Source organism: Piliocolobus tephrosceles, chromosome 16 (assembly GCF_002776525.5).
Source record: "Piliocolobus tephrosceles isolate RC106 chromosome 16, ASM277652v3, whole genome shotgun sequence".
In the NCBI taxonomy this organism is placed as follows: domain Eukaryota; kingdom Metazoa; phylum Chordata; class Mammalia; order Primates; family Cercopithecidae; genus Piliocolobus; species Piliocolobus tephrosceles.
In genome coordinates, this window is record NC_045449.1 from 30,887,208 (window position 1) to 30,909,874 (window position 22,667).

Genomic DNA, 22,667 nt, shown 5'->3' on the forward strand with positions numbered 1-22,667 from the left:
AAAAAAAAAAAAAAAAAAAAAAAAAGATATTTAAGAAGTAATTAATTAGAGGGAGAAGAGAGAGGAAGGTGGTAGGATTAGAGATAATCCTCAGATGTCCAGCTGAGGTGGATACTGATGCTACTCACCCAGAGAGAGGCAGCAGAGGACAAAGCACAAACATGAAGGGAAAAGGGGAGATTTTGTTCTGGATATGTTGAGTTTGAGGTGCCTGTACGATATACAGGCACTATTCAATAGGTGGATTCAAAAGCCAAGGGAGGCTGGACGCTGTGGCTCACGCGTGTAATCTCAGCACTTTGGGAGGCCGAGGCAGGTGGATCACTTGAGGTCAGGAGTTCAAGAACAGTTTAGCCAACATGGTGAAACCCCATCTCTACTAAAAACACAATAAATAGCCAGGCATTGTGGTGAGCACCTGTAATCCCAGCTACTCAGGAGGCTGAAGCAGGAGAATCGCTTGAACCTGGGAGGTGGAGGTTGCAGTGACCTGAGATGGCGCCACTGAACTCCAGCCTGGGCGACAGAGGGCGACTCTGTCTGAAAAAAGGAAAAAGGCCGGGTGCGGTGGCTCACGCCTGTAATCCCAGCACTTTGGGAGGCTGAGATGGGCGGATCATGAGGTCAGGAGATCAAGACCATCCTGGCTAACATGGTGAAACCCCATCTCTACTAAAAATACAAAAAAAAATTAGCCGAGTGTGGTGGCAGACACCTGTAGTCTCAGCTACTTGGGAGGCTGAGGCAGGAGAATGACATGAACCCGGGAGGTGGAGCTTGTAGCGAGCCGAGATCATGCCGCTGCACTCCAGCCTGGGCAACAGAGCAAGACTCTGCCTCAAAAAAAAATAAAAATTTAAAAATATAATGAAAAAAAAGCCAAGGGAGACATTCAGGTCAGAGTTAAATAGATGAAGGAGTGAGCAAGAGATTGATGGAAAATTGGAAGCCACAGGAGAAGACAAGATTGCCTGAACTCATTGAATGGAAAAACCAAAAGAAGGAAGAGTGAAGAATAGAAACTTGGATGACAACAGGTAAGACACAGAAGAGCCCACTAATCCAGAAAGGGAGAAGTAGATTTAAGAGAAAGAAGAAGCAGTAAAGGTGGGAGGTGGAACATAATCAGCAGAGCATTATTAAGACCATGTAGGCTCTAAAAAAAAGGAAATATTATGGGGCTTGCCATGTAATTTTAATTTCAAGTGGATTAAATGTTTAAAGAAAAAAAAAAAAAAAGGCCAGGTGTGGTGGCTCGCAGCTGTAATCCCAGCACTTTGCAGGGGCTGAGGCTGGTGGTTCATCTGAGATCAGGAGTTTGAGACCAGCCTGACCAATATAGTGAAACTCCATCTCTACTAAAAATACAAGAATTAAGGCTGGGCACGGTGGCTCAAGCCTGTAATCCCAGCACTTTGGGAGGCCGAGACGGGCGGATCATGAGGTCAGGAGATCGAGACCATCCTGGCTAACACGGTGAAACCCCGTCTCTACCAAAAATACAAAAAACTAGCCGGGTGAGGTGGCGGGCGCCTGTGGTCCCAGCTACTCCGGAGGCTGAGGCAGGAGAATGGCCAAAACCCGGGAGGCGGAGCTTGCAGTGAGCTGAGATCCGGCCACTGCACTCCAGCCCGGGCGACAGAGCAAGACTCCGTCTCAAAAAAAAAAAAAAAAAAAAAAAAAAAATACAAGAATTAGCCGGGCGTGGTGGCGGGCGCCTGTAGTCCCAGCTACTTGGGAGACTGAGACAAGAGAATTGTTTGAACCCAGGCGGCAGAGATTGCAGTGAGCTGAGATCACGCCACTGCCTCCAGCCTGGGCGACAGAGGAAGACTCCTTCTCAAAAAGAAAAAGAAAAGTTAAGAACTATAAAACTATTAGAAGAGAATATGAGAGAATTCCTACATAATTTTGACATGGGGAAGCAAAAATCTTCCTAAGTATGGCTCAAAATACAGAAGGCATAGAAACAGAAGTTAATAATTTGACTATACAAAACTCAAAATTTCTGCACAGCAAAAAAAAAAAAAAAAAAAAAATCCTATGTCAAAACATAAATGGGGCCAGGCATGTTGGTTCATGTCTGTAATCCCAGAACTTTGGGAGGCTGAGGTGGGCGGGTCATCCGAGGTCAGGAGTTTGAGACCAGCCTGGCTAGCATGGTGAAAACCTGTCTCTGTTAAAAATACAAAAGTTAGCCAGATGTGGTGGTGCACGCCTGTAATCCCAGCTACTAGGGAGGCTGAGGCAGGAGTATTGCTTGAACGCAGAAGGCGTAGGTTGCAGTGAGCTAAGATTGTGCCACTGTACTTAAGCCTGGGTGACACAGCAAGACTCCATCTCCAAAAAAAAAAAAAGAAAAGAAAAAAAAAAACAAACAAAAAACACGTAAATGGAAAAATGTTTGCTACTCATATCACAAAAGGCTAATCATCTAATATAAAGAGCTCCTAGAGCAGTGAGCCATGATCATGCCACTGCGCTCTAACCTGCGCAACAGAATGAGACCCCATCTCACACACACGCACACACACACACACACACAGAAGCAGTTCCTAGAAATAGATAAGAAGGAGATCAGCCACTCAATGGAAACATCAATGAAAGACGTAAATAGAGGTTATGTGATGTGTAGTGGTTAAGAGTATGGAGATTTTGATGTTACCTACCTATGTCGGAATCCTAGTTATGTCACTTACTAGCTCTATGACCTTCGGCAAGTATCTGATCCTCAACTTCCTCTTCTATAAAATGCAGGTGGTAATTGTAACTACCTCAAAGGAGTAAGTGAGAAAAAGTCCAGTAGTATTTAATAGTAACCTGGTGACTCATGGTAAAAGAAGAAAGGGCACCTAGAAAATGGCTTCTAAATTTCTGGTATCTGGAACCTTGAAACAAAGAGATTCTGGGAAAAGGACCAACCCAATCCCCATCTGTCTGTTTTTTCATTAAGGGCTCGTATTTACTAAGTCTCTACGAAAGCGAAAGCGTGAAACATAGCCCTGGGCTTAGAAATACAGTGTAAGATTCATTGTCTCTCTATGAGAGAACCAGGCATCAACGAAATACTACAGAAATACATAATTACCAACAGATGAATACCAGGAAGGAAATTTACACTATAAAACAGTATAGAGGAATCTGATGGAGTTTAGAAGGTCAGACTGAGGAAGTGACTGTTGAGCCAATATCTGAAGGAAGAGTGGAAAGTTACTAGGCTAATAGTAGTGAAGAAGGGGAAAAGGGATGAGAGTAGAAACCATATTCCAGGCAGACAGAACAGCACAGGACTTGAGGAGGGAAAGGAGCTAATCCATTGCCGCTGAAGCTAGAGAAGGGGAAGAGTCGGGGAGAGGAGACTGGAGGGAGGCAGGCAGATTATCTAGGGCCTTGGCAGTCATCTTGAGGGTTTTGGACTTTATCCTGATAGCAGTGGGAAGTCACTGAAAGTTTTTTAGCAAAAGAGTAACAAGATCAAATCTGTATTTTGAAAAACTGGTTACAATGTGGAGAATTGTATGAAGATTAAACTGAGGCAGGAGAGTGTATGGGGAGACAGATTCTGAGGATATGATAGTTCAGGCCAATGATATGCTCCCTAAACCTACTTGTTTTCCTAACATTACTTTAGTAGAAGGCAAAGACTAATCTTACATAGTAAATGTGCATCAATATTAGCTATTATTATTATCTATAGGTAGAGATAAAAGGCTTAAAATTAATCTACCAGGAAGCATGAGTTCATTGCAGTGAAAGGATTTAATTGAAAGCATGGATATGCAAATCAGATTCTTTCTAGAACAGGGAGGGAGTTAGAGGAGTTAAAAAGTGATACCACAGGCTGGCCGCGGTGGCTCACGCCTGTAATCTCAGAACTTTGGGAGGCCGAGGCAGGCGAATCACAAGGTCAGGAGTTTGAGACCAGCCTGGCCAACATGCTGAAATGCCGTCTCTACTAAAAATACAAAAAATTAGCTGGGCATGGTGGCGGGCACCTGTAATCCCAGCTACTCAGGGGGCTGAGACAGGAGAATCGCTTGAACCCGGGACGTGGAGGTTGCAGTGAGCCGAGATTGTGCCACTGCACTCCAGCCTGGGCAACAGTGTGAGACTCTGTCTCAAAAAAAAGGCCAGCCATGGTGGCTCACTCACGCCTGTAATCCCAGCACTTTTGGAGGCAGATCACCTGAGGTCGGGAGTTTGAGACAGCCTGACCAATATGGAGAAACCCTATCTCTCCTAAAAATACAAAATTAGCGGGGTGTGGTGGCACATGTCTGTAATTCCAGCGACTTAGGAGGCTGAGGCAGGAAAATCACTTGAACCCAGGAGGCGGAGGTTGTGGTGAGCTGAGATCATGCCATTGCATTCCAGCCTAGGCAACAAGAGCGAAACTTCTTCTCAAAAAAAAATGTGATACCACAGCAGGGAGAAGAGGAGGCCAGACAGACTTCCCTCACTGCAGTGTTGCTCTAGCACACCAACTATCTGTTTTGCAAAGATGCTCAACCACACTATTAAATATGAAAATTTACATAAGAACAACAATAACATTACTTCACAGACAACAGACTGGCAAACATTTTTAAATCCCAGATTTCCAAGTTAGAGAAATAATGGAATAATGGGTACTGTCTTTACTGCTGATTGTACTATACTTGGTACAACCACTTTAGAGAGCCATATGTAATCTAGCAAAGTTGAGGATATATGTAAACTATAGCCCATTAATTCCACTTCTTGGCTTTGTCTCAGACATAAACATGTTCAAGAATATTCACTGTAGAAGAAATAAACTGCTGTCTGATATAATCATATGTATAATTTATCAGTCTTCAAGTTTAGTGTGTTTTCTATAGAATATTTGATTCTTCAAGAGGACAATAACAACTTTACCCTATAGCCTACACTGTTTATTTTTCTTTTTCAGTATATTAGGGAGCAAAAATGTCTTGAGTTAATCCTCGGAGAGTATTCTGGGCATCATCTTATTCTGCAGAGACTGTGACATTAAGCCTGTAAACATATCATTCTCCATCCTATTTTAAATTTCAGTGAATAGGATGAAATTCGGCTGTTGTGTGTAACTTTTTTTCCCCTTGGGGCAGGAGTACAGGCTTCACATTTGTTATTTGTTTATCCATTTTACTTTTTTTTCTTTTTTTGAGACGGAGTCTCGCTCTGTCACCCAGGCTAGAGTGCAGTGGCGTGATCTCAGCTCACTGCAACTTCCACCTCCCGAGTTCAAGCGATTCTCCTGCCTGAGCCTCCTGAGTAGCTGGGACTGCAGGTGTGTGCCACCATGCCCAGTTAATTTTTTGTATTTTTACTAGAAACAGGGTTTCACAGTGTTAGCCAGGATAGTCTCAATCTCTTGACCTTGTGATCCGCCCGCCTCGGCCTCCCAAAATGCTAGGATTACAGGCGTGAGTCACCGCGCCCGGCCCCATTTTACATTTTTGTATTTGTGCCCACTGTCTTTTCAGAGGATGTAGTTAGCAATTTCAGCCACTAGATGGTGCAAATTCACAAGAGTCTAACGAAAGTTCCTCAATTACAGTCCAAGGTGCACCTGTTGCTACACTGCACCAAGTGAAGGAGGGTGAGGCAAAGGAAAAACTTGTATCTGAAATTTCAGTATAAACATGGATCCAAGTTCACTAGAAGTTCAGATCAAGGGAGATTTTTAGAATTTGATCACTGACAAGTCAGGTCATTGAATAAGGAAAGACAAAAGAAAAGTGTTGTAATAATGAAGAGGAAGAGAAAAAGGAACAGATAATGAAACATGAGGGAAAATAAGTCTAAAGAGATGAATTCAAGTGTTAGCAACAATTATAGTATGACTCTTTACTGGTTTGCATCTCCCTGGTAACTGATAGCAACTTTGATGTAAAAATAAAGCTTACTTCATTCTCTTCTAGAAAGTCAGTTATGCTACCCTTAGCTTATCCATTTGGCAGTGTGACATTATCAACAAATATTTTTAGTATCTACTATGAACATGGTGCTTTGTTGATACAAAGTAATACACAGATATACAAATTAACACAGATACTGGTCTTCAAGCAGAAGAACCAGTAAATACATATAAGAAGATAAGTAACTGACTGGATTAAGAAAATGTGGCACATATACACTATGGAATACTATGCAGCCATAAAAATGGATGAGTTCATGTCCTTTCTAGGGACATGGATGAAGCTGGGAACTATCATTCTGAGCAAACTATCGCAAGGACAGAAAACCAAACACCGCATGTTCTCACTCATAGGTGGAAATTGAACAATGAGAACACTTGGACACAGGGTGGGGAACATCACATACCAGGGCCTGTCGTGGGGTGGGGGCTGGGAGAAGGATAGCATTAGGAGATATACCTAATGTAAATGACGAGTTAATGGGTACAGCAAACCAACATGGCACATGTATACATATGTAACAAACCTGGAGGTTGTGCACATGTACCCTAGAACTTAAAGTATAATAATAATTTAAAAAACAAGATAAGTAATTCAAGGCAACCTGAAGGCCATTGTGTCAACTCAGAAAGTGGAATACTTTTTGAGAGTAGGAATGGAATATCAGTGGGTTGGGAAGGAAGGGATCATAGGACTCTCAACCTGTCCAGGGCAAACAAAAAATAAAAGGACTTCTTCTGGCCTTTAGTCATAAGTACATGCAGCAACTCTTCCTTGGAAAATGGATAGTTATGGACATAGACATAGGAAAAGTGCTCTAGGTCAGAATCTGCTGGACAGTGATTAGAAAGCATCCAAAATATTGGCCGGGCGCGGTGGCTCAAGCATGTAATCCCAGCACTTTGGGAGGCCGAGACGGGCGGATCACAAGATCAGGAGATCAAGACCATCCTGGCTAACACGGTGAAACCCCGTCTCTACTAAAAAATACAAAAAAAAAAACTAGCCGGGCGAGGTGGCGGGCGCCTGTAGTCCTAGCTATTGGGAGGCTGAGGCAGGAGAATGGCGTAAACCCGGGAGGCGGAGCTTGCAATGAGCTGAGATCCGGCCACTGCACTCCAGCCTGGGCGACAGAGCGAGACTCCGTCTAAAAAAAAAATAAAAAAGAAAAAGAAAAAAAGAAAGCATCCAAAATATTAATAGGAGAGGGTAGTAAATATGAGGAAATAATGGTTAAGGCCAGTACCATCTCTGAAACCACCGTTGCACTAGGCCTGGGAATACAGAAAAGGAAGGATGTTAATGGCTTGTTCAGGTCTTTCAGAGATCCAAAGTCCCAGGTCACTTTGATTTTTGAGATTACGGGTTTATCTAAAAAATGAAGAAATGGCAAAACAGAGATATACAATATGTTCTATATTTTATTTATATTTATCTTTTTTTTTTTTTTTTTTGAGATGGAGTCTCACTCTGTCACCCAGACTGGAGTGCAGTGGTGCCATCTCAGCTCACTGCAACCTCTACCTCCTGGGTTCAAGGGATTCTCCTGCCTCAGCTTCCCGAGTAGCTGGGATTACAGGTGCACGCCACCACACCTGGCTAATTTTTGTATTTTTGGTAGAGACGGGGTTTCACCATGTTGTCCAGGCAGGTCTCAAACTCCCGACCTCAGATGATCCACCCGACTCGGCTTCCCAAAGTGCTGGGATTGCAGGCATGAGCTACCATGCCTGGCTGTTGTATATTTTAACTGTTTCTGTTTAACAAAGTAATGCTTTTAATACACATGCAAATATGGCTCTTTACTTAATGTCATTCAGCAATAACTTAAAAAGTTTAAATTGGAGGTTTTTGTGAATGTACCTTCTTTGCCCTACTCAACTACCTATCTTAATTTTGGGGCCTATCAAAAAATATTGTGGTGACATTAACCCTTAGGGCACAGTGGCTCACGCCTGTAATCCCAGCACCTGGGGAGGCCGAGGTAGGCAGATCACCTGAGGTTGGGAGTTCAAGACCAGCCAGATCAACATGGTGAAACCTCATCTCTACTAAAAATACAAAAATTAGCCGAGAGTGGGGGCATGCACCTGTAATCCCAGCTACTTGGGAAGCTGAAGCGGGAGAATTGCTTTAACCCGGCAGGAGGAGGTTGTGGTGAGCCAAGATCACGCCATTGCACTCCAATCTGGGCCACAAGAACAAAACTCCATCTCAAAACATAAAAATTTAAAAAAAGGTGGAACAGCTTCTAGTCACCTCTAAAACTTGAAAATAAACACAGCTTCTGGAAATGTAGTAGTAATATATTAGCCAAGAAGAGACAGATTTTTTTTTTTTGAGATAGAGTCTTGCTTTGTTACCCAGGCTAGAGTGCAGTGACACAATCTCGACTCACCACAACCTCTACCTCCTGCGTTCAAGTGATTCTCCTGCCTTAGCCTCCCAAGTAGCTGGGATTACAGGCGCCTGACACCATGCCCAACTCATTTTTTGTATATTTAGTAAACATGGTATTTCACCATTTTGACCAGGCTGGTCTCAAACTCCTGACTCAAGTGATCCACCCACCTTGGCCTCTCAAAGTGCAGGGATTACAGGCATGAGTCACCGCGCCCAGCCAAAGAAACAGATTTAAAGCGGTGTGAAGAATATGAAGTTTTGTATGTGTCTTTTTATTATATGTGTATTTATATTTATAATGTTCATAAAGAGATATATTAACCACTGACTACATATTAACCAGTGTTAATGATTATCTCTGGGAAGAGAGATTAGGTATTACTTTTATTCTTTATACTTTTGAGTATTTTCTAAAAGTTTTTATGATGAGAATGTACTTTATTTTGTTATTTATTTTTTTTTTTTTGAGATGGAGTCTCGCTGTGTCGCCCAGGCTGGAGTGCAGTGGCATGATCTTGGCTCACTGCAAGCTCCGCCTCCTGGGTTCACGCCATTCTTCTGCCTCAGCCTCCCAAGTAGCTGGGACTATAGGCGCCCGCCACCACAGCCGGCTAATTTTTCTTTTTTCTTTTTCTTTTTCTTCTTTTTTTTTTTTTTTTAGTAGAGATGGAGTTTCACCATGTCAGCCTTGATGGTCTCGATCTCCTGACCTTGTGATCCGTCCGCCTCAGCCTCCCAAAGTACTGGGATTACAGGCGTGAGCCACTGTGCCCGGCCGAGAATGTACTTTAATAATTATAAAAACAGTGTGGTAGCTTAATAAGAAAGAACTTGCAATAGAAACAGCAAATAAGGCTAGGCGCAGTGGCCCATGCCTAGCCTTTTAACCCCAGCACTTTGGGAGGCCAACGCGGGTGGATCGCTTGAGGTCAGGAGTTCAAGACCAGCCTGACCAATATGGTGAAACCCCATCTCTACTAAAAATACAAAAATTAGCTGGGTGTGGTGGCACATGCCTGTAATCCCAGCTACTCAGGAGGCTGAGGCACGAGAATAGTTTGAACGCGAGATTGTGCCATTGCACTCCAGCCTGGGCAACAGAGCGAAACTCCATCTCAAAAAAAGAAAAAGAAACGAAACAGTGAATAATTCCACAGGAATAATTGGCACTTCCACAGAAACAGTGTTTTATCAAGTTGTGTGTAACTTGGTCTGTAATGGTGACACTAGAAATGGTGCCCAGCTCTGAAGTGATCTGCAGACTGAAGTCCACATCCCAAAGCCCACACAGGAGTTCTCCTTTCTCCTCTGCCTTCTCTCCCATGTCTGTTTTTTGTTTTTTTGTTTTTTTGGTTTTTTTTTTGAGACGGAGGCTCGCTCTGTCGCCCGGGCTGGAGTGCAGTGGCCGGATCTCAGCTCACTGCAAGCTCTGCCTCCTGGGTTCCCGCCATTCTCCTGCCTCAGCCTCCCGAGTAGCTGGGACTACAGGCGCCCGCCACCTCGCCCGGCTAGTTTTTTGTATTTTTTAGTAGAGACAGGGTTTCACCGTGTTAGCCAGGATGGTCTCGATCTCCTGACCTCGTGATCCGCCCGTCTCGGCCTCCCAAAGTGCTGGGATTACAGGCTTGAGCCACCGCGCCCGGCCTCCCATCTCTGTTTTTAAAGATCTTCACTAGTAAGGGAATATAGGACTCGAAGTTATTAACTGATTAGGGAGTCAGAAAATCCTCTGAGGGGTCTATGCTTTGTCAGGGGAAACAAATTGTCCCCAAAGCAAAATAATTTTGATTCTGTCTGTGAATTTCTATAGAGTCAGTACAAATGTTACCCAAATTATACTTTTTTTTTTTTTTTGAGACAGAGACAGAGTCTCACTCTGTCACCCAGGCTGGAGTGCAGTGGTTCAATCTCAGGTTCAAGCAATTCTCATGCCTCAGCCTCTGGAGTAGCTGAGATTATAGGTGCGCACCAGCATGCCTGGCTAATTTTTGTATTTTTAGTAGTAGTAGAGACGGGTTTCACCATGTTGTCCAGGCTGGTCTCAAACTCCTGGTCTCAAGCCATCTGTCCACCTCGGTCTCCCAAAGTGCTAGGATTACAGGCTTGAGCCACTGTGCCCGGCCTCCAAGAAGAGTTAGAAGAGTTGATGAGTGCAGATTTTGCCATAGGTTTTATCTCCTGGGAGATCTCATGTTTCAGGATTAAGGGACATTCAGTGGTGGGTGAGGCTGGGAAGGGTGAGGATGCGTGTAGGCATTAGTTCTGGACCAAGAACTTCTAAGCATTTAATGCTTTTAATCATCTTCACCAGTGGTCTTAGGAAAGAGCAGGCATTTTTTTTTCTTCCTATTTTATTGTCAAACTAAGTCACAGATGGCAAAATAAACTTGAAGCAACATTGTGGATCAGTGGCAGGATGCAAATAATATACTCATTCATCCAAATGCCAACACAGTGTTCTTTCCTCTCTATCATATTTTCAAGGTGTGCTCTATGGAAATACAGAGGTTCCTTTTTTTGTTTTTTTTTTAAATAGAGTTTTGCTCTTGTTGTCCAGGCTGGAGTGCAATGGCGAGATGTCGACTCACTGCAACCTCTACCTCCTAGGTTCAAGTGATTCTCCTGCCTCCGCCTCCCCAGTAGCTGAGATTATAGGTGCCCTCCACCATGCCCGGCTAATTTTTGTGTATTTAGTAGAGATGGGGTTTCAGCATGTTGGCCAGGCTGGTCTCAAACTCCTGACCTCAGGTGACCCGCCCACCTTGGCCTCCCAAAGTGCTGGGATTACAGGTGTGAGCCACCGTGCCCGACCCTAGAGGTTCTTCGGAGCTTCTTTGAAACATGTCCTTGTTTTGTATCTGTTGTCTCTTTCAGGCTGGACTTGAATATTAAATCGAGCCTTAGGGTGAGATTTTCCCCTGTTGGTATTGTTTTGATAATCACTTTTTGGACAGCACTTGAAGTGAAAGAAAGGATACAGTTTTATGGGGTTTTTTTGTTTTTTTGTTTTTGTTTTTTTTTTCCCGGAGAAGTAAGAAAACAGAATTACTTAGAAACAGACCCATTCCACCAAAATGAAATGGAACGGTTTCAGATTCTTCGGAAAAGAAGCAGGGCCTCACCCTGTCTTATCCCTCCTGACATTTCCTTTTTTGCCTGAACATTGATTCAAGATCAGGTGGTTTCACTTTCTCACCGAACTCTTATTTAAGCAGGTTAGATTTGACTCATAGTTATGCTTCTGTGAGAAACAGCATTGTCATAATTATTTTGCTCTGGAATCCTTGTCCAAAAGGTATGCAGCTTTCTGTTAAAGTATGATATAACATCAGAGCCACCTTAGGAATTCTGGATTGTCAGAAAACTTCACTTGGATACTAATGGTCTGTAGTCCCTGAACCCTTTGGGGATAACTTATGAGGAAGACTTTTGGAACGCATAGGGTCAAGTTCCCTTCAGCAGTGTGTGGATAGGTACATGTAGTACCAGAAGCTAAATTACAAAACCTTATGAATGTCAATCAGGGAGATGAGGAGTCCCACTGTAAGCTAGTTGAGGGCCAGTGAGCGTGAAGTCAGCTGTGAAGATAACAGACGAGTTGGAAGCTATGTCCCACTAACAGCTGCCTTGTTCCTTGGAGGCTGTGTTTGAGTCTTCTGTCAAAGAGAGCAATAAGGTCCATTCACAGTGCTTGAAGGGAACGCTTTTTGTTCTCATCTGAGGGGATGGAAAGATATCAATTTTAATGGATGTGTGAAGTGAATTACAGAAGGTTGTGGCTCAGACAGAGGCATGAGGGTAACTCTGCTAAGCCCACACTCTCCCTTCATTAACCAGGAATTGGTGTTTGATTGTAATGTCCCTGCTGAAGATACGAGTGTGAAATTGGCAAGATTGTGCCCATATTGATAGGGAGAAGACTGTGTAGTATCATTCAGTGTTTGAGATACAGCAGAACTTTTTAGAAGTATGTCTGGTGGATAACAGTGATCCCTGCAGCTTTCTTTGGGTCTGATGAATTGGCAGCATCTCGTCCAACCTAGAGATTGAAAGGAAATATGAAAGTTAAAAAAGGATGCAAGTGTATAGTTCTTCATGTACGAAGAAAAGGGCTGGCTAAGTACAAAACCCCATGTAATTCCAAGTGCACTTCATTTTGCCTCTTTGTTAATCAATAATTACACTGAGAAAGTATGATCAAGGTGCACATAGGTATGAGAACCTATAATTGCTTGGAACCTATAACCCACTAGCAAAGTAATTAAAAGATCTGGATCATAGTTCTGTTCTACCAGCTGTGTAACCTTGGGAAGTCACATAACCTCTTAAAGCCTCAACTTAAGTATGAGTGAAATGTAGATACTTGCCCTGGCTACTTTCCAGGATTTATGTAAGGCTCAAATGAGATAATGTATATAAAATTGCTATCTTAGTACTATTTTTTTTTTTTGAGTCGGAGTCTCGCTCTGTCACCCAAGCTGCAGTGCAGTGGTGTGATCTCGGCTCACCGCAGCCCCTGCCTCCCGGGTTCAAGTGATTATCCTGCCTCAGCCTCCTGAGTAGCTGGGATTACTGGCATGTGCCACCATGCCCGGCTAATTTTTTGTATTTTTAGTTGAGATGGAGTTTCACCATGTTGGTCAGGCTGGTCTCGAACTCCTGACCTCATGATCTGCCCACGTTGGCCTCCCAAAGTGCTGGGATTACAGGCGTGAGCTACCGTGCCTGGCCCTATTTTTATTCCTTTATCATTTAGTAGCTTATTATGTTCATAGAAGTTCAATCATAGTTGCAGCTACATGGTTATCTCTAATTCTAATTCTGGACTAGACTTTGTAATTTACTTCAGGCCTATTTCTTCCAATGTTCAGGAGAAATGATAATGTTCTTTTTTTTTTTTTTTTTTTTGAGACAGGGTCTCACTCTCTTTCCCAGGCTAGAGTGCAGTGGCTCGATCATAGCTCACTGCAGACTTCAGCTCCTGAGCCCAAGTGATCCCCTCCCACCTCAGCCTCCCAAGAAGCTAGGGCTACAGGCACGTGCTACCAGCTGGCTTTTTTTTCTTTTTCTTTTTTTTTTCCTTTTTTTGAGATTGAGTCTTGCTCTGTCACCCAGGCTGGAGTACAGTGGCACAATCTCGGCTCACCACAACCTCCGTCTCCTGGGTTCAAGCAATTCTCCTGCCTCAGCCTCCCGAGTAGCTGGGACTACAGGTGCGTGCCACCATGCCCAGCTAATTTTTGTATTTTTAGTAGAGATGGGGGTTTCACCATGTTGTCTAGGATGGTCTCGATCTCTTGACCTCGTGATCCACCTGCCTTGGCCTCCCAAAGTCCTGGAATTACAGGCATGAGCCACCGTGCCCGGCCCAGCTGGCTACATATATATACACACACACACACACACACACGTATATATATACATGTTTTTTGTTGTTATATATACATGTATATATCTCTATGTATATATATACGTGTGTGTGTGTATATATATATATATATCTATTTTTTTTTTTATAGAGACAGTGTCTCACTATGTTGCCTAGGCTGGTCTCCTGAACTCTAGCAAGTTTCCTGCTTCTGCCTCCCAAAGCACTGGGATTGCAGGCATGATGAATCAGGCCTGGCCTTAAAAATCTTAAAAGATTCTTGGCTCCAATCTAAATCATCTGATTCAGTTTATATGGGGCCCAGAGGTATGTGTATTCAATAAGCACCCCATTGTATTATGGGTGGACTGATGTTAGGAAAACAGTAGTATAAAATCCTACCTATTTCCTGATGTAAGAAGGATTGCCCACATTTGCTTCATAACTGAAGCAGCTCCCTGTTCCTAGCACATTAAAAATAATATATTTTTCACAGTCCTCTTAGGGAGGAATCTCCTATCACTTATATATTAACCTCATTTTCTTTTCTTTTTCTCTCTTTTTTTTTTTTTTTTTTTGAGACAGAGTCTTACTCTGTTGCCCAGGCTGGAGTGCAGTGGCACAATCTCGGCTCACTGCAATTTCTGCCTCCCAGGTTCAAGTGATTCTCCTGCCTCAGCCTCCCGAGTAGCTGGGAGTACAGGCATGTGCCACCACGCCTGGCTAATTTTTGTATTTTTAGTAGAGACGTTTCATCATGTTGGTCAGGCTGGTCTCAATCACCTCAGGTGATGCACCCGCTTCGGCCTCTCAAAGTGCTGGGATTACAGGCGTGAGTCACTGCGCCCAACCTCTACCCCACCTTCTTTAAGCAAATGACATAAACCACACAGAGAACACTTTCCTTCTGAGGCTGAGGGTCAAGCTTGAATTCAGCTGTCCCAGGTGGCTGGCCTCCCTTCCTTTGCCATCTCCACAACCGCTGGCATTGGCACAGCTCCCTGGCTCCTAGGCATTGACACTGAAGGGAGAAAATGACTGGTATTAATATCAAGTGGCTGCTAAGCATTTGGTTTTCTTCCAAACCTCATGTTGGGCAACTTAAAGGAAGTCATCTCTTCTAAATAAAATATTCAGTCCTATGGACCTATCCTTCCTAGAAAATGTCTAAGTACAGCAGAGGAAAGGAACTTGCATTTAGCGAGCACCTATGTGCCAGGTGCCTTTCACACAGGATCTCAATCTTTATAACTAGCATGAGAGGCAAATATCATGAGACTTATTTTACACATGAGGCTCTGAGGTTAGAAAAAGTCAAGCAACTTTCCCAAAACCACTCAGCTAGTGAGTGTCAGTGGCAGATCTACTCAAATTCCAAAGTCTGCTTTTCTCCTTATGCCAAGCTGCCTCTGGAACAGAAGAAAGTCTTTATAGGTCAAGTCAAAGGATTCAATACAACAGCAAACTTACAGGGCATGGGACTTCAAAAATTACAAATACTATAATGGCAACTCCACTGAGCAACAGGGTGACAGCAATCAGAATTTTGACCACAATACTCCATTTCTGTCTCTTCTCTAGGTTCTCATCTGTGTCTAAAGGAGAGAGGGGAGTGGAAGAGGGAGAAAAGAAAATTTGAGAGAGGGAAGAGATTGACCCTTTGACCTGAAGTTATTCTGGCTCACAAAACTATTAGAGGCCCAGCCAGACCCAGAGGCAGAGGCAGAATTTCCAATTGAAACTCAGGGTTGGAGGGAGTGGGGGTGAGCTGAATATCATGGGCTCTGCTCTAACTTCTTTTGCACCCTCTTCCCAATGAGTCACCTTCCCTGGAATTGGGGATTTTCCATAATCACATAGGGCTGATTCTTACATTGCTTGCAGGAAGAAAAATCTTGGATACACCTGGAGTTCTAAACTTCTTTCATTGTCAGCTTTATCAGGGTTCCTACCATTTTGCTCTGACACATTTAATGGGATTAGAAAATCCCCTTTCCTGTGTTTCTCCTGGCTTTCATGGGGTATAAGAGGAAGAAATGTGAAAATTAGCACTGCTTCTGGGTCAGAAACTCAATCCGGCGGCAAATGGCTAATATGCATCTTTTTCTCATTCTGTCGCTCAGACTGGCATGCAGTGGCACAATCTCGGCTCACGTCAGTCTCAATCTCCCAGGCTCAAACCATCCTCCCACCTTAGCCTCCCGAGTAGCTCAGACCACAGGTGAACGCCACCATGCCCGGCTAATTTTTTAAAAATTTTTGTACGGACAGTCTCATTATATTTCCCACTGAGCTTGAACTCCTGGCCTGAAGTGATCCTACAGCCTTGGCCTCCCAAAGTGCTGGAATTACAGGTGTGAGCCACCTCACCTGGTCCTAATATGCATCTTGTTATTACTAATATCACATTTTTTCCCCTAGTAGAAACTAGGATGTAACCTAAATTGGAATCTTACAGAATTTTAGTCCTGGCCAATTTAAGGACGACTCTTGCTAAAAAACAGTGAAGAAAGCTGTGTGCGGTGGCTCACACCTGTAATCCCAGCACTTTAGGAGGCCGAGGTGGGCGTATCACTTGAGGTCAGGAGTTTGAGACCAGCCTGGCCAACATGGTGAAACCCATCTCTACTAAAAATACAAAAATTAGCCAGGCATGGTGGTGTGTGTCTGTTGTCCCAGCTACTCAGGAGGCTGAGGCAGGAGAATTTCTTGGATCCAGGAAGCAGAGGTTGCAGTGAGCTGAGACTGTGCTACTGCACTCCAGCCTGGGGTACAGAATGAGACTCCATCTTAAAAAACAAAAACCAAAGAAACAGTGAAGATGAAAAGATGCTCTTGGAGGCCGGGCGCAGTGGCTCACGCCTATAATCCCAGCACTTTGGGAGGCTGAGGTGGGTGGATCATAAAGTCAGGAGTTCGAGACCAGCCTGGCCAACATAGTGAAACCCTGTCTCGCTAAAAATACAAAAATTAGCTGGGCATGGTGGTGCATGCCTGTAGTCTCAGCTACTCAGGAGGCTGAGGCAGGAGAATCGCTTGAACCCAGGAGGCGGAGGTTGTGGTGAGCCGAGTTCACACCACTGCACTCCAGCCTGGGTGACTGAGTGAGACTCCATATCAAAACAAATATATGCTCTTGGGGATGGGCATGGTGGGTAATGCCTGTAATCCCAGCAGTTTGGGAGGCTGAGGTGGTAGGATCGCTTGAGCCCAGGAGTCTGAGACCAGCTTGGACAATGTGGCGAGACCCTGTCTCTACAAAAATTTAAAAATTAGCTGAACATGGTGGTACACACCTGTAGTCACAGCTGCTCAGGAGGCTGAGGTGGGGGGATCACTTGACCCCCAGAGGTCGAGGCTGCAGTGAGCCATGTCTGCACCACTGCACTTCAGTCTGAGCAACACAAGACCCTGTCTCAAAAAAAAGAAAAGAAAGAAAAGCACTTGGTTGGTGTCATGACTCTTACAATTGCTTAGTGTCGGCCAGGCGCAGTGGCTCAAGCCTGTAATCCCAGCACTTTGGGAGGCCGAGACGGGCGAATCACGAGGTCAGGAGATCGAGACCATCCTGGCTAACACGGTGAAACCCCGTCTCTACTAAAAATACAAAAAAAACTATCCGGGCAAGGTGGTGGGCTCCTGTAGTCCCAGCTACTCGGGAGGCTGAGGCAGGAGAATGGCGTAAACCCGGGAGGTGGAGCTTGCAGTGAGCTGAGATCCGGCCACTGCACTCCAGCCTGAGCGACAGAGCAAGACTCCGTCTCAAAAAAAAAAAAAAAAAAATTGCTTAGTGTTTAAATATTGTCCATCTATACATACAGCAGCTAGAATTACCTACTACAGAAATACAGTTTTTTCTGTCCCTAATTCTGGCTACAGGGTGAGCTCATTTGCGTGGAGATAAATGATCATTGATGGTGTCAAATTACAAACATTTCTGGGACCTTCTTTATAGAGAAGCTAATTTTGTTGTTGTTGTTTTGAGACAAAGTCTCACTCTGTCGCCCAGGCTAGAGTGCAGTGGGACAATCTCGGCTCACTGCAACCTCCGCCTCCCGGGTTCAAGCAATTGTCCTGCCTCAGCCTTCCATATAGCTGGGATTACAGGCCTGTGCCACCGCGTCTGGCTAATGTTTGTATTTTTAGTAGAGACGGGGTTTCACCATATTGGTCAGGCTGGTCTTGAACTCCTGACCTCAGGTGATCCACCCACCTCGGCCTCCCAAAGTGGTGAGATTACAGACATGAGCCACAGCTCCTGGCCTAGAGAAGCTAATTTTTTTTTAAATAAAAAAGAGAATGATTTTTCAACGTACAGTCAGTAACTTCTCAACCTTAAGAAAAATATCAGTAGATCCAGACTAACACTGGGGCTAAAAATGTTTCTTTTTCTGTTCTTATTTTACTCCTACTTATTCTGTAGTTTTTCATTTCAAAGCTAGAAAAATTACCAGTACTTGTAGTTTTCTCTTCTTTATTCCCAGGAGTTATAGAAGGGGTGGTGGTGGAAAAAGTCTCTGATGAAGCCCCCATCACTGCATAGACTTTACATTGTGAGATCCCTGGTAGAAAAGCTATAAACAAAGTAGAAAAGATGAAATTTTAGGGGAAAACTTCATCCTGGCTTTGATTTTATCTGATAAAACCCTACCCAGCTGATAGTAAACTTCCAATTGTGATCCCATTAACCTGTCTTTCCATAGGTTTAGGGTGCGAGCACAAAATAATGCCAAGAGTAAATAAGGGTTTAGCAATACTAATAAGAGATATGGATTAAATGCCCTTGGGACTTTTGACTAACATAGGATCAGAGTGAAGGAGTGATACCAATGATATCATTGTCTATCATTATTTAGGCCACAATAATAATAAAGATGAAGGCCGCTAAAAACTGCTGACGGTTTCCTTCTTTAAAAAGAGATGGCTCTAAAGTCCAAGGAAGAACCTGAAATGTCACAGTTAGCCTTAATGACTGCTGTAAGTGTGTCTAGTAGAATCTAGATCAACTACTCTGAGAGGGGACTGGGGAAAGCAGGAGGAGCTAGAAGAAGGAAAAGCCACCCAGCTTCATGCACTCCTTGATTTCATTCATTCAGCATTTTTTTTTTTTTTTTTCTTTTTGAGACAGGGTCCCCCTCTGTCACCCAAGCTGGAGTGCAGTGGCGTGATCTCAGCTCACTGCAACCTCTCCCTCCCAAGTTAAAGTGATTCTCGTGCCTCAGCCTCCCAAGTAGCTGAGACTACAGGTGCACACCGTCACACCTGGCTAAGTTTTGTATTTTTTGGTAGAGATGGGGGTTTCACCATGTTGGCCAGGCTGGTCTTAAACTCCTGACCTCAAGTGATCCACCCACCTCGGCCTCCCAAAGTGCTGGGATTACAGGCGTGAGCCACTGTGCCTGGCCTGGCCTTGCTTTCAAAGCATCTCTGGGCTACTGTGTTGGGAATGGGTTAGCAGTGGGCAAGGGTAGAAGCAAGGTAACCTGTTAGGAGGCCATTGCAAAAGTCCAGATGAGAGATGATGTGATTCACACCAGCAGTGGAAGTGATGGGAGGTGGACAGAGTCTAGCTGGAGTCTGGAAGTAACCTCACTCGTCTCCAGAATTGACCTAATCCAATTCAGACAGTGTGGTTTCTCTTCTATTTTTAGTGGTCTCATATCATTGCTTATTAAATTAAGGCCTATAAATTCTACTTGACTTTTCTAAATTACTCTTCCATGTCTTAAGTCCATAAGAAAATGTTAGTTCTTTACCTTAGAGGCCAGTGGCTATAGTCCCAGGCACTGTATATGAAATTATAGGGGAAAGGCCGGGCGCGGTGGCTCAAGCCTGTAATCCCAGCACTTTGGGAGGCCGAGACGGGCGGATCACGAGGTGAGGAGATCGAGACCATCCTGGCTAACACGGTGAAACCCCGTCTCTACTAAAAATACAAAAAACTAGCCGGGCGAGGTGGCGGGCGCCTGTAGTCCCAGCTACTCGGGAGGCTGAGGCAGGAGAATGGCGTGAACCTGGGAGGCGGAGCTTGCAGTGAGCTGAAATCCGGCCACTGCACTCCAGCCTGGGTGACAGAGCAAGACTCCATCTCAAAAAAAAAAAAAAAAAAAAAAGAAAAAGAAATTATAGGGGAAGAAGTAATGCTGATTCCAGTTTAATCAGGAAGACAGTGTTGGCAGACATTGTCAGAGACAGACATAAAGTCAAGAGGTTCAAAAGGAAAAACAAGAACATTTTCAGCATAGTGCTAGTCAGTTCTTTGAAGTGATAACTTATGTGTTTATGAGTCAGATTAGATAAAAATAAACAAATCTCACTTTGGACAAGTCACCACAAGTTCTCTGTGATTTGTTTTTTTAAATCTGTAAGATGGCAATAGTAAAATAATACTTGGTCTACCTATTTCACAGGGGTGTTGTGAAGATCAGAAAGAAATAAAAATGAGAAAGCATGTGTATAAACACTTTGCAAACTGAATGATATTATGATTGAAAGAGGAGGAAAAAGGTGACCTAATGAGTCTTCTTTCTCCACCAGAAGGAAATTTTGAAATATTGATAATAGCGGCCTTTTCATTTTCCAAATTTCATAAATAATAACAAATAGTCTCCATTTACCTTTTTCTACATTCCATGTTGACCTGCATCTTCTGATGACCATTTGTATTGCAGAACATTCTCACCCTTACAGTTTCAAATTTCTATTTTACCTGAGGACATTTTCATGAACTGTCTTCTGACCGATTCCAGGACATCCTTCTGTGCAGACTGTCTGGGACAACAGGCACACACCACCACACCTGGCTAATTTTTGTATTTTTAGTAGAGACGGTGTTTCACTATGTTGGCCAGGCTGGTCTCGAGCTCCTGACCTCGTGTCCCCGCCTCGGGTTCCCAAAGTGCTAGAATTATAGGCATGAGACACCACACCCGGCTCTAATTTTTATTTCTACCCTGTTTGAGGTTTATCACATCCTGGTACTGAGCGGAGATTTACATTCAGAATAGGAAGTTTCAAACTTGTAGAAGGGATTATGTTTCAAAAGTTCATTCATAAATTGGTTGTTTTGGGCCAAGTGAGGTGGCTCACGCCTATAATCCCAGCACTTTGGGAGCTGAGGTGGGCAGATCACTTGAGGACAGGAGCTTGAGACCAGCCTGGCCAACATGGCAAAACCCCATCTCTACTAAAAATACAAAAAATTCGCTGGGCGTAGTGGTGCAGGCCTGTAATCCCAGCTGCTTGAGAGGCTGAGGCGTGAGAATTGCTTGAACCTGGGAGGCGGAGGTTGCGGTGAGCCGAGATCACACCACTGTACTCTAGCCTGGGGGACAAAGCGAGACTCTGTCTCAAATAAATAAATAGGTTGTTTGGGATTCATCATTATGGTTTCATAAAAATGTATCAGGAGTGATGATTAGGTCCCCAAACTAATCTATAAATATTCATTTGATCTTTTTGCATAGTTCAAATAGTACAGAGTATTAGCTTAAATTCTAGATGTGGGAACCAACTACTATGTTATGAAGGAAGGGGAAGAGTTTCTTTGTCTCTGGGAGGCTAGCCAAATGCAAATTTTTGAATTAGGTCAGGTTGATCTTTGGCATCTCTCCTCTCCCTTAACCTCTCAGTTTTCCTTGTCCCAATTTCTAAGAGCTACTGTCCTTAGTTGCCTCAAGTCCCACAATGCCTAGCACTATATTCACTCCACCCAGAGTGCTCCAAACTCCCAAATGACTTAAGTCCACTATTCCTCATCACAGCTGCCATGGACAGCAAGTTGTCACATGTTAAGAAGGAAACAATTTGATTTAATTAATTTGCATTAATGTTGAAAGTTCAAAACCCTGCCAGAGTCTTTTGAGCTTGTTTATTTTTTGAGAGGGTGTCTCACTCTGTCACCCAGGCTGGAATGCAGTGGCTTGATCTTGGTTCACTACAACCTCTGCCTCCTGGATTCAAGTCATTTTTCTGTCTCAGCCTCCCGAGTAGCTGGGATTACAGGTGCGTGCCTCCATGCCCGGCTAATTTTTAAATTTTGTTTTGTTTTGTTTTTTGAGACAGAGTCTTGCTCTGTCGCCAGGCTGGACTGCAGTGTCGTGATCTCAGCTCACTGCAACCTCCACCTCCTGGGTTCAAGCTATTCTGTCTCAGCCTCCTGAGTAGCTGGGACTACAGGTACATGCCACCACGCCCAGCTAATTTTTGTATTTTTAGTAGAGATGGTGTTTTACCATGTTGGCCAGGATGGTCTTGATCTCTTGACCTCGTGATCCGCCTGCCTCGGCCTCCCAAAGTGCTGGGATTACAGGCGTGAGCCACCGCACCTGATGAGACGGGGTTTTACTATGTCACCCAGGCTGGAGTGCAGTGGCACAATCACAGATAATTGCAGCCTTGCTGTCTGGGCTTACACGATCCTCCTACCTCAGCTTCTCACATAGCTGAGACCACAGGTGTGCACCATCACACCTGGCTAATTTTATTTTATTTTTGTAGAGACAGGGGTCTTGTCATGTTGCTTGTGTTGGTCTCGAACTCCTGGCCTCAAATGATCCCTGCACCTTGCCCTCCCAAAGCGCTGGGATTATAGGCATGAGCTATTACCACTGTACCCAGCCTGATCATCTTTTCATGTGCTGACTTGCCATCCATCTTTGGTGACAGGTCATCCTTTGTGGTGAAAGTGTGTGTTTATGTCTTTTGACCATATTCTAATTAGATTGTGTTTTAAAATTGTGATAACATTTGCATAAAACTTACTGTTTTTAGTTGTGCAGTTCTATGGCACTAAGCACATTCACACTGTTTAGCCACACCACCATCCGTCTCCAGAACTGTTTTATCTTCCCCAGCTAAAATTCTACCAATAAACAATAACTTCATTCTCCCCTCCACCACTGTTGGGAAAAAGCTGAGTGTTGGGAAGGAAACTGAGGCAGGGCTTGCATAATGTCCTTTGGAATGTGTCTAGA

The 22,667-nt window shown here is 43.9% G+C and overlaps 2 protein-coding genes across 3 annotated transcripts in view; one reads left to right on the forward strand and one right to left on the reverse strand.

The window, feature by feature from the left end:
* The window catches only part of ACACA (acetyl-CoA carboxylase alpha), a 344,091-nt gene that overhangs the window by 13,684 nt on the left and 307,740 nt on the right, over positions 1-22,667 (forward strand). The gene's annotated exons all lie outside the window — the stretch shown is intronic.
* C16H17orf78 (chromosome 16 C17orf78 homolog) overlaps positions 12,286-22,667 on the reverse strand; it is a 16,321-nt gene continuing 5,939 nt past the window's right edge. Inside the window, exons 4-7 of one of the 2 annotated variants that reach the window (XM_023204710.2) lie at positions 18,144-18,266; positions 15,163-15,287; positions 14,591-14,713; positions 12,286-12,363 (exon numbers count right to left, since the gene is read on the reverse strand). In XM_023204710.2, the coding sequence (XP_023060478.2) occupies positions 12,286-12,363; positions 14,591-14,713; positions 15,163-15,287; positions 18,144-18,266 (449 nt within the window). Of the gene's footprint in view, positions 12,364-14,590; positions 14,714-15,162; positions 15,288-18,143; positions 18,267-22,667 lie in introns of those variants that run through there. The other variant, XM_023204711.2, reaches the window with a different exon arrangement.